Source organism: Rhinoraja longicauda, chromosome 6 (genome assembly GCF_053455715.1).
Source record: "Rhinoraja longicauda isolate Sanriku21f chromosome 6, sRhiLon1.1, whole genome shotgun sequence".
In the NCBI taxonomy this organism is placed as follows: Eukaryota; Metazoa; Chordata; class Chondrichthyes; order Rajiformes; family Arhynchobatidae; genus Rhinoraja; species Rhinoraja longicauda.
In genome coordinates this window covers 34,505,105-34,517,454 of record NC_135958.1, presented here as the reverse complement: position 1 = coordinate 34,517,454, position 12,350 = coordinate 34,505,105, and the positions used below count along the sequence as shown (strand labels likewise).

General features: G+C 44.1%; 1 protein-coding gene across 3 annotated transcripts in view; it reads left to right on the top strand.

The window, feature by feature from the left end:
- vps9d1 (VPS9 domain containing 1) overlaps positions 1-12,350 on the top strand; it is a 69,282-nt gene that overhangs the window by 3,996 nt on the left and 52,936 nt on the right. For 2 of the 3 annotated variants that reach the window (XM_078400780.1, XM_078400779.1), the window contains exons 2-5: positions 2,366-2,438; positions 4,712-4,804; positions 7,182-7,341; positions 8,196-8,307. In XM_078400780.1, the coding sequence (XP_078256906.1) occupies positions 2,366-2,438; positions 4,712-4,804; positions 7,182-7,341; positions 8,196-8,307 (438 nt within the window). Of the gene's footprint in view, positions 1-2,365; positions 2,439-4,711; positions 4,805-7,181; positions 7,342-8,195; positions 8,308-12,350 lie in introns of those variants that run through there. The other variant, XM_078400781.1, reaches the window with a different exon arrangement.

The window sequence follows — 12,350 nt, the reverse complement described above, 5'->3', positions numbered from 1 at the left end:
AGTGGAGTCTAAATATTCACATATGATCACCTTTTAATAGTACCAGAAGATAGACACAAAATGTTGGAGTAACTCAGCGGGTCAGGCAGCTTCTCTGGAGAGGAATGAGTGACGTTTCAGGCCAGGACCCTTCCTCAGACTGATAGTCAGTGGAGTAGGAAACCAGACATATGGAAGGTTAGGGTGTGAAAACGACAGTTCAAAGCAGATGCTGATCAAGGAAATGTGGAATGGTTAATTGTAGGATGAAGGGAAGGTGACAAGGAGGCATCCAAACATAGTCGGAGAACTAGGGTGGCAGAGAGAGAGAGAGGCAGAGAGAGAGAGAGAGGCAGAGAGAGAGAGAGAGAATTAATGAGAATTAATGAGAATTAATGAGAATTAATGAGAATTAATGAGAATTAATGAGAATTAATGTTCATACCATTGGAGAGAGAGAGAGAATTAATGTTCATACCATTGGATTATAAGCTGCCCAAGCAAAATCTGAGGTGCTGTTCCTCCAATTTCCACTGGGCCTCACTCTGACAGTGGAGGAGGCCCAGGACAGAAAGGTCAGTATGGGAATGGAAGGGGGAGTTAAAGTGTTTAGCGACCGGGAGATCAGGTAGGTTTAGTCGGACTGAGTGGAGGTGTTTAGCGAAACAATCGCCGAGCCTGCACTTGGTCTCGCCGATATTTAGGAGTCCCACTCCTGGAACAGCAGATTCAGTAGATGAGGTTGGAGGAGGTGCAAGTGAACCACTGCCTCACCTGAAAGGACTGTCAGGGTCCTTGGACGGAGTCGAGGGAGGAGGTATAGGGACAGGTGTTGCATCTCTTGCGGTTGCAGGGGAATGTACCTGGGGAAGGGGAGGTTTGGATGGGAAGGGATGAGTTAACTAGGGAGTTGTGGAGGGAACGGTCTCAGTGGAAAGGGGTGGAGATGGTAAGATGTGACTCCCATTGGGATCCCATTGAAGGTGGCGAAAATATCAGAGGATTATGAGGTTAGCTTTGTAATTAGAGTTTGCTTTTGGTGTAAGAGTTCACATGAGTTCAATTAAGTAAATTTGTACTGGGTGGAGTGTCTTGTAAAAAATGTTTTCTTGTAGCAGGCCAAAGTCAAGACACTGGCAACACCACCATGTTTGTAACCTTGTTTTTCTTGCATCTCATTTGTGCCTTAACCACACATCAATTACTTTGGTCATTGCTGCTTGCAATTGGTGCGTCATTTAATCTTTCCAGCATGTTTGTTCTATATCATATTTGTGTGGTACAGCTGGTGGAGATGCTGCCTCACAGTGCCTGAGACTGGGCTTGATCCCGACCCCAGGTGCTGTCTGTGTGGAGTTTGCATGTGTTTCCTGCATCCACATGGGTTTCCTCCGAGTGTTTCGGTTTCCTGCCACATCTCAAAGACGTGCGTGTTCGCGGGTTTATTGGCCTCTGCAAATTGCGCCTAATGTGTAGGGAATGGATGAGAAAGGGAGAGAACACAGAATAAGTGTGAACGGATGATCTTGATGGGCCGAAGGGCCTGTTTCTATGCTGTATCTTTCAATCAATCAACCAAACGTTGTATTTAAATTCAGAGTGAGTGTTGAGACATATCGAGTGCACATGCACTGTTTTCCATTAACATAGAAACATAGAAAATATGTGCAGGGGGAGGCCATTGGGCCCTTCGAGCCAGCACCGCCATTCGTTATGATCATGGCTGATCACTACTTGGATCACAGTTTTTTTTTTAAATGGGATTTGTGGGGAAGCAAAAAGGGATTTTATCTGTTGTAACAAGTTATTGTTGAATCAACAGAGTAGCCTGAGGTTTTATTTTGGACCCACTCTTATCGTTCTTGATCTCCTCAGATAAGTGTGATTAAATTTGTTGGATCGGGAACCAATCAAGATACATGAATCCCAGTGACTCAATGACCAGAAGCATAAACTCATTTCCTGTCCTGCATTTTATTTCATGATTGCTGTCCTTCCCTAACTTGTTTTTATTTCCAATCTCTCCACTTCAGGTGAATGAGATGAGCAATTAAACCTGCTTCTCTTTCCACAGATATATATCTCTTTCCACAGATGCTGCCTGACTATTAACACTGTAACCATTTGCTCCTTTCAGTTCAGAATTCCAATATCCATACTATTCTGCTTGTGTCTGAAGAAGAGTCCCAACACAAAACATCGCCAATCCACGTTCTCCAGAGATGCTGCCTGAGCTGCTGAATGATTTGTGTTTATTTGCAAACCTGCATTCATAATTCCTTGTTTCTCCATTCTAACATGGAAAATGTTACCTTTATCCATTCTGGTGGTATTCAACAGCCATAACAGCGTAGATTATTGATCCATTTTCTTTTCTTATTGGCAGGAAGCTTATTGTGAATACCTTAAGAGTATACGCTTTATCTCTCAAGCTTTGATAGAAGATGCCCAAATAAAAGGTAAAATTGTCTTATTTGTTCTCATGTTCTATGAATCAGATGTGCAGCACTTTGGTCAACGTGGGTTGTTTTTAAATGTGCTATACAAATAAAATTGACTTGACTTGACTATGTATATTTCATGGACATTTTGGGTCTCGACCCGAAACGTCGCCCATTCCTTCTCTCCAGAGATGCTGCCTGTCCCGCTGAGTTACTCCAGCATTTTGTGAATAAATCGATTTGTACCAGCATCTGCAGTTATTTTCTTATACCGCTTCAGTTTAAACCATCATCTGCAGTTCCTTCCTCCACACTCATGGGCATCTTTTAAAATTTAAAGCTTTGCCTCGCAGTTAAGTTTAGCGCCACTTTGCTGTGCTGTATAAGAGTAAAGACCAAGATTGACAAGGATTTTCAAGTGAATTTTGTGAAAATCACCTCGCGTTAACTTCCCCCGATCTAGTGTACTGAATTGGGTGTTTGCAATATGGTCTCCACTTGTTGGTGAACCCAAACACAGATTGCATGACCACTCTGTTGAGCACGTGCATTCAGTCCTTGGGGGCAATCCTGAGGTGCCACATTAATTGTCCCATCGTTCGCACTTTGACCTATCGACCTGTGGCCTCCTGTACTGCCACAGTGAGGCCTAACACAAGCTAGAAAAACAGCACTTCATTTTCTCTCTGGGTGCATTGCGGCCTCTGGACCTAAGAAATCTACAAGTGCAGGTAACTTGCTTTCTGCCTACATCAATCGCCCGTCTATATTAGCTTTCCTGTGATATTTTTGTTTTCCGCAGAGATCGTTCCCTCCGAAACTCCCTGGTCCACTCGCCCATTCCCACCCAAACCATCTCCTCCCTAGGTACTTTCCCCTGTAGTAGCAGGAGATGCAACACCTGTCCCTTTACCTCCCCCCTCGACTCCATCCCAGGACCCAAACAGTCTTTCCAGGTGAGGCAGAGGCAGAGGCTCGGCGATCGTTTCGCTGAACACCTCCACTCACTCTGACTCAACCAACCTGATCTCCCGGTGGCTCAGCACTTGAACTTCCCCTCCCATTCCCAATCTGACCTTTCTGTCCTGGGCCTCCTCCATTGTCAGAGTGAGGCCCAGCGCAAATTGGAGGAACAGCACCTCATATTTTGCTTGGGCAGTTTACACCCCAGCAGTATAAACATTGACTTCTCTAACTTCAGGTAGTCCCTGCTTCCCTCCTCTATCCCTTCCCCCTTCCCAGTTCTCCCATTCGTCTTCCTGTCTCCGCCTACATCCTATCTTTGTCCCGCCCCCTCCCCTGACATCAGTCTGAAGAAGGGTCTCGACCCGAAACGTCACTCATTCCTTCTCTCCCGAGATGCTGCCTGACCCGCTGAGTTACTCCAGCATTTTGTGTCTACCTGTGATTATAGCTTGTTTACTAGTAGTTATCTCCCATTTTGTTTCCTTCTGGGAGTGGAGAAGAGCCCAGCCTGACCTTCCACGCATGTCATTCTCTTCTGCATTTTGCAACTCCTGCATTCTTTTACTATGTCCGTCCTCTCTAACTGCTTCCATTCTCTCATTGACCAAGTTTACAGCTCATCCTCACGTCACCCTGTTTTATCCTATCTGAGACATCCCCATCCCTGCAGCTCAACAAGCTCCTTTTGACTCCTTCCCAGGTCTGTCAAGGGGTCTTTGACCTGACTCTGTTTCTTTTCCCATGGATGCCGCCTGACCTGCTGAATGTTTCCAGTGTTTTAAGACCTTAGGGCATGGCAGCAGAAGTAGGGAATCAGCCCATCACCAGCCCATCATGGGAATCAGCCCATCAAGACTGCTCCACTGTTCAATCATGGCTGATCTATTTTTCCATCTCAACCCCTTTCTCCTGCTTTCTCCGCTTAACCTTTGATGCCCTTACTAATCAAGAGCCTTTCAATCTGCACTTTAAAAATGTCCAATAACTTGGCCTCCATTGCTGTCTGTGGCAATGAATTCCACAGAATCGCCACCCTTTGATTAGGAAATTTCTCCTGACCTCCTTTCTAAAGGTACACATTTTTATTTTGGGGCTGTATCCTCGGGTTCTAGACTCTCCCATGACTGAAAACAACCTCTATACATCCACTCTATCTAGTCCTTTCATTATACGGTAGGTTTCAATGAGATCCCCCCCCTCACCTTTCACCCTTCTAAATTCCAGCGAGTACAGGCCCAGAGTGATCGAACGTTTCTCGCACGTTAACCCAATCATCCCTGGGATCGTTTTGTTTTTAATTTAAGTACATTTTGTGTTGACTGCAGGTGAGAGAGAGCTGGTAACACCTGAAGTGCAGAAAATGCTAAAACTGGCTGATCAGTGCTTGGAGAGGATTAACACCACAGCTGCAAAACTTGGTGAGTAATGGAGTACTTTGTGGTGGAACAATTATCTTTTCAGAACATCACAGTTTTACTTGGAGTCATGCACATGTTCTGGAAAAGTAAAATGATTAATGAAGTCGATTTTATTAGCAGTTTTTGATAAAAGTTACTAATCTTACAACGACCGGCAGCGGCTGAGTGTGAATGTTCCTTTTGAGGAATTGCAAGCTCTGGATTTGGAGGCCAATGATATTTGCATTATGCAAAGCTATAAGTTGGAAGGGCTGGCTGGTATTGATTTATTATTGTCACATATACTGAGGTACATTGGAAAAAACCCTCTGTTTTGCATGCTATCTAGGCTAATCATCAGGTAAAGCACAAGAGAAAATAACTAGAGGGCAGAATACAGTGTTACAGCTAAAGAGAAATGCAAACAAAAGCAAGTGCAAGAGCGAATGAAGGAAAAGGGATAAACCGTAAATGCTGGTTTACCACAGTTTAAGAATAAGGGGTAGGCCATTTAGAACTGAGATGAGGAAAATCTTGTTCAGTCAGAGAGTTGTGAATCTGTGGAATTCTTTGCCTCAGAAGGCAGTGGAGGCCAACTCGCTGAATGCATTCAAGAGAGAGCTAGATAGAGCTCTTCAGGATAGCGGAGTCAGGGGGTATGGGGAGAAGGCAGGAACGGGGTACTGATTGAGAATGATCAGCCATGATCACATTGAATGGCCACGCTGGCTCGAAGGGCCGAATGGCCTACTCCTGCACCTATTGTCTATTGACTGACGCAAAATGCTGGAGTAACTCAGCGGATCAAGCAGCATCTCTGGAGAGGAGGAATCGGCAGTGTTTTGGGTCTAGACCCTTCGTCAGACTGAGAGTCGGGAGAGGGAAACTAGAGATATGGGTACGGTGTGAAAACGACAGATCAGAGCAGACGACGATCAAGGAAATGTGGAATGGTTCATTGTTGGCTCGTGGGGAGGTGATGTCGAGGCATACAAACAGGAAAATTAATCAGGAGGACAGTGACATTAGTCAGAGAACTAGGATGGGGGAGGGATAGAGAGAAAGAGGGAAAGCGAGGGTTACTTGAAGTTAGAGAAATCAATTTTCGTACAGCTGGGGTGTAAGCTGCCCAAGCGAAATATGAGGTGCTGTTCCTCCAATTGAGGATATATTACACATGCAGTGCCACCATTATTGGCGCCATAATTCAAAGTCCAACGCCTGGTCAGCCCGCGCGCTCAGAGTACTGGAGCAGTTCCAACCTGCTGAGTGATTCCACTCAGCGTTTTCAGTTTATGTTGTGGTTAACTCATTCTTTATTATACACAGGGGAAAATAAACCCTGCAGGGAACTGCGGACATGTTTAATTGCTGTTGAGTTTCTTACCGAATACTCTAACCAACATTTACAGATGCACTGTAGGGAATATCCCAACCGTTGCATCATGGCCTGGTCTGGCAATTCACAGCAAAGCTACACAAGAGGCTTCAAATATGGTGGCCTCGGCCTGGTCGATCCCCACCACCTGCCTCAAGGAGGCGACATCTCATCAAGGATCCCCTATCATTCAGTCCATGCCTTTTTGCCACAACCATTGGGCAGGAGGTAGAGAAGCCAGAAGTCCCACACCACCAGGTTCAGGAACAGCTACTTTCCTGCAACCATCTGGATCCTGGAACCAAAGATACTAGAGGAACAAGATGGACCACTCCATTGAAATCGCCTATACTGAAGTGTAAGAAAATAACTGCAGATGCTGGTACAAATCGAAGGTATTTATTTCACAAAACGCTGGAGTAACTCAGCAGGTCAGGCAGCATCTCAGGAGAGAAGGAATGGGTGACATTTCGGGTCGAGACCCTTCTTCAGACTGAAGTGTAGTACGTGAAGGAGCCATTTTAGTAGGCAAAACTCGCCTTTCGCTCTGCCTCTCGCAGTGTAATCAATGTTTTGGGGGAACAGTATGTGTGATGATACCATTAAAATGCAGAATTTATCTCGTCTATCAATTCACAGATTTTAGTTATTTTTCTTTTAAAATGTTTCTGCAAGTTTCTGCCTACTAAAATGGCGTCATGACATACTACAGTTTTTAGGGTCGAGTGGTCTATCTTGTTCCTCTAGTATCTTTGCTTGGAACAGACTTGCACAACCCTAATCCTACTTCCACAGTGGAACACCAGGACCACTTCCTACACTACCATGAACTTGTTTTCTAATTGTGTTTTTCACTCATGTCTTGTTTTTGCACTGTTTTTTTTTCTTTCTATCGTCATGTATATTCTGTGCCCGTGATGCTGCTGCAAACAAGACTTTTTTTTATGGTACCTGCACCTTACAGTACTTGTGCATATGATAATAAAGTAGACTTGATTTGACCTGATGCGTGTCTCACAGGTGAAGTGGAAAGGCAACCTGCAGCAAGCCAAGTCACCAAGCCCTCATATACTCCAAGTCACCGCAGAGTGGTCTCGGATGGGGGTGGCGCCAGTACATCACTTTTGCCTCCTGAAGTCTTCGAGAAAAAGCAAATTCCAGAAACATTCATTACAAAAAGGTGAGAATCAAGAACGCCTAGAATAATTCCACCCTCTTATCACAGTTGTCATCCAAATGATGGAAGTAGATCAAGGAGAGGGATGGTGTTTGCTTTGTGCCACTGCCTAAGCTCTGGTGAAGCAGTGCTCTGTTTGGCAGAGGAGAATTTCACCCATGCACTAGCGGCAATTTACAGAGGACTTGCAACCGATAAACGCGCACGTCTTTGGGATGTGGGAGGAAAGCAGTTCCCGGAGGAAGCCCATGTGCTCAGGGTGAGCAAACTCCACACAGACAGCACCAGAGGGCAGGATCGAACCTGGGTCTCTGGTGCTGTGAGACAGCAGCTCTACCTGCGGTGGCAACTCTACCGCCCAACAGTTATATGTTATTGATGTTTTCACGTTATTTTAGAAGTCTGGATTTAATCCACATAATGCTATAACACTATATTTAAAAGAGTACATTTCTTAATGAGTACATAAAGCACCTTGTATATTGTACCAAATTCACCACTTCAAATTTACTGGAAAGAACATCTTGCAGAATTGGATCTGAAGGCGGCTTTTTTTGTTAAGGATTTAAAGGCTTTGAAGCTCCTGCGTATTTAACTCATTAATAGACAAATAAAATAGCTTTAATAACTAGCAGGAAACCAGAAAGCTAGCGTAACTGAGTGGGTCAGGCAGCATCTGGAGGGGATGGATAGATGACGTTTTGCGTCAGGGGAAGGGTCCCAATCTGAAACGTCAGCTTTCCCTTCCCTCCACAGATGGTGTCTGACCAGCGGAGTTCCACCAGCCTTTTGTTTTTTGCTCAAGATTCAAGTACCTGCAGTTTCTTGTGTCACCATTTATAACTACATCCGTTTAGAGAACTTACGCCATTGGAAGAAGCTTCAAGACAGAACCAGAAGTTAAAAGCTGCTTATGAGGCACGGATGGCACGGTTAAACCCTAATCAGGGCATACAGAAAACATCACTGGTGAGTCGCACTCTATATGCTCTTCCAACGGTGCAGCAGAAATATGGAAGCAATGAATCAACACCAAAATAAGATGCATTTCATCATTGATGCGTATGAGATGAAATGTTACTGTACAAGGCTGATTTGATATATCTAAAGGGCATACCCAGTGAAATTGTGGTTTGCATAAAAGGTCCAGTGGGAACAGAAGCCAAGATAGAGTTGGCTTGTATGGAGTATGATTACCTGTTTCACTGCAGAATGTGCCAAAAATCATTCAGGATTTCAAATACAGCTTAAAAAAGGTAAAGATTTTTCTGAAGTGGGTGGTATCGTAGATGGTGAAAATGGTTAATAAAAATTACTGCAGGCTGTTCATCGGCTGGGCAAGTGGGCTGAGGAATGGCTAATGCAGTTTCATCCAGATAAGTGTGAGATTTTACATTTTGGGAAGACAAACCAGGGCAGGACCTTCACAGTGAATGGTCGGTCCCTGGGGAGAGTGGTTAGAGCAGAGGGATCTAGGCGTACAGGTACATAGTTCCCTGAACCGGTGTCATAGGTTAAGAAGGCTTTGGTACATTGACTTCATCAGTCAGGGTATTAAGTTGGGACGTTATGTTGCAGTTGTACAAGATGCTGGTGCGGCCACACTTTGGAGTACTTTGTTCAGTTTTGGTCACCCTGCTGTGGGAACAATGTAATTGAGCTGGAACGAACGTAGAGAAGGTTTACAAGGATGTTGCCAGGGCTTGAGAGGCTGAGCTACAGGGAGAGGTTGGGCAGGCCGTTCTTCCTTGGAGTGCAGGAGACTGAGGGGTGATCTTATAGAGGTATATTAAAATTATGAAGGGAATCACAGTGTGAATGCCCAGTCTTTTGCCCAGGTTAGAGGAATCAAAAACAAGAGGATATATGTTTAATGTGAGAGGGGCAAGATTTAATATGAATGTGAGAGGCATTTTTTTTAACAAGAGGATGGTGGGAGCATGGAACAAGCTGCCAGAGCAGGTTGTTGAGGAAGATATTATTACAAGATTTAAAGACACTTGAACAGGTACATGGATAGTGAAGGTTTAGAGAGATATGGGCCAAACGTGGGCAAGTGGGACTAGCTTAGATTGGGCACCTTTGTTACCATGAACGAGTTGAGCTGATGAGCCAGTCTCCAGGCATTGTATGACTTTGTGACTTTACATTTCTTGCCTTTCTTGTTTGCTTCATGCACAGCTTTGTTTTCTTCAACTCTCGGTTTGACGGAGCAACAGTACAATCCGTGTCCATGCAACATTTTGTAAACAAATGCGCTTCTCTGTTGTACCTGAAACATTGCATTTTCTCCTTGGCATGAATGCTGAAGTTAACGCCAGCCTCTTGTAAAGCAGTCGTCCGCAGTGAGACCTAAAGCATTCTTGGCTAATTTATAAAGATGTTATCAATTCCTGTTTACTGTTGTGCAAGGCAGAAGGCTGGAATTGGCATTTCTCAACCAAGTTTTTTAGTTTAGTTTAGTTTAGAGATACAGCGCGGAAACAGGCCCTTCGGCCCACCGAGTCCGCGCCGACCAGCGATCCCCGCACACTAGCACTATCCTACACACAATTTAGACTTTGGAGATACAGCGCGGAAACAGGCCCTTCGGCCCACCGAGTCCGCGCTGACCAGCGATCCCCGCACATTAACACTATCCTACACACACTCGGGACAATTTATACATCCACCGAGCCAATTAACCTACAAACCCTTGAGATTGATATAGGTGGAAGGGGGAGGGTTAAAGTGGATGGAAGTCCTGATAGGGCACAGGGAGGAGAGGCAGAGGAAAGGAGGGGAGGGGGCGGTGAGGTTTGTAGGTTTAGTTACCTAAAATTGGAGAATTCAATGGAAACTGGAGGAACAGTACCTCATGTTCCACTTGGGTAGATTACAGCCTAACAGCATGAACATGGAATTCTCCAATTCTAGGTAACTAACCTACATTCCCCCCCTCTCCTTTCCCCCCTCTTTCCACACCCCCTCTCTAGCCTGTGCCCCACCTGAACTCCTACCAATTTCTCACTTCTCCTTCCACCTATATTCTTTCCTCTGGCTTCACAATTTGTTCCACCCTTATCTCTCATCTTTTGACTTTACATCTCGAACCATCTGCCTATCAAAAAACCACCCTCACCTGTATTCACCTATCACTTGTCAGGCTTTGTCCTGCTCCTCCTCTCCTCCAGCTTTCTTCCCCGCCCCCATTGCAGTCTCAGGGTCTCGACCCGAAACGTCACATCCATATTCTCCAGATATGCTGCCTGACCTGCTGAGTTACTTCAGCACTTTGTGTCTGGTTTATAAACCAGCACCTGCAGTTTCTTGTTTCTCCAAGTACACCATGTTCATTAATTTACTCTTATTTAATCTGCCGGTTACAACTATAGAAACATCCAACCGATTTGATCAACAGGACATCTCTTTCTTTCTATAATAAATCTTCATTGACTCCCTTTCTTTAAATTTGTGGCAGAAAAATTGGTCAAAATGGATTTCTGAACTTTATTTTACTTTACAGAATTACTAAATTTGTCGACTTTCACCTACACAATGTGGATTTTGTAAAGCTTAACTTAATGATTTTAGATGGATGTTCCTACAATTTGCACATTTGACTCGGCAAGATTTAAATACATTGGTTTGGGTCATAATGGTACAGAAAGATAAAATTTAGTCCAGAGAGCTTTTTGTAGGCCAATCCAGTCAATCCCAATTCCCCTACTCTACATCCATAGCCCTGCAAGTTCATTTCCAACAACTGCTTGTCCCACTTCCTTGGGACATCATTGATCAGGTCTGCTTCCGCCCATTGTTGTTGACAGCAACTTCCAATCAATAACGTTTGCTGCATAAAATCACACATTTTTCCTCGCATCACCTTTGGATTATCTTATCCAAAACTTTACGTCTGTCATCCCGTGTCCTTATAGTTCACTAATGGGAACTTGTCTGAATCTGTTGCGACCTTGTATAACTCTATGTTATTTGCAGTTTTTCCCAGCCAGGAGATTGCTGTCAGTATGTTAAGTAAAAGGCAAGTACTGACAAGATAGTTGTCACCAACATGGTTTGTAATTTGCCTATGGTCAGCTGTTGTCATGCGGTGACTGCTTTGTCAAAGCTTTTCTGATGAAAATCAAAATAATGCTTAAATATGAGCTTGTCATCTCGTGTTGAGACATGCAGTTTGTTTTCTACCATTTCAATTTACCATTCTATTTTAGCAAGTGGAGATAAGGAGAGAACAGGAAAGGGAAAGAATGTCAAGTTCTCCTTCTATCTCCTAATTGGGCCAGATTAGAATTTGAGAGTTCGAACCACTTTACACACTGGCTCAAAAAACGAACAAAATTTGCATTTGCAACCAGCATTCCAGATCAGTAAACAAAGTGTAGTTGGACCATTTACTTCGCTATTTTATATCTGTATTTATATTCCACAGAATTCAGTACATTTGTAAGAATACATTGATTGACTAACTGTTGCAGCATATCATTTACAGTACATTGCCAAAGGCGTAATGTTTGGCTACTATACGGATGGATGTTGTATTTAGCCTTGTGCCGACTGTAACATAAAGGACAGTGCCATCAAGCAATTTATATTTACAAATGTATGAACTGAGATTATCCTCCCATGGGACAGAAAAGTTTATTAATATAAGCAAACATCCCGAGTGTTGTGATTCTGTCAACTCTTTTGCCATGAAGATAGACACTGGAATTTAGAAGGATGAGAGGGGATCTTATCGAAACATATAAGATTATTAAGGGGTTGGACACGTTAGAGGCAGGAAACATGTTCCCAATGTTGGGGGAGTCCAGAACCAGGGGCCACAGTTTAAGAATAAGGAGTAGGCCATTTAGAACGGAGATGAGGAAAAACTTTTTCAGTCAGAGAGTTGTAAATCTGTGGAATTCACTGCCTCAGAAGGCAGTGGAGGCCAAGTCTCTGAATGCATTCAAGAGAGAACTAGATAGAGCTCTTAAGGATAGCGGAGTCAGGGGGTATGGGGAGAAGGCAGG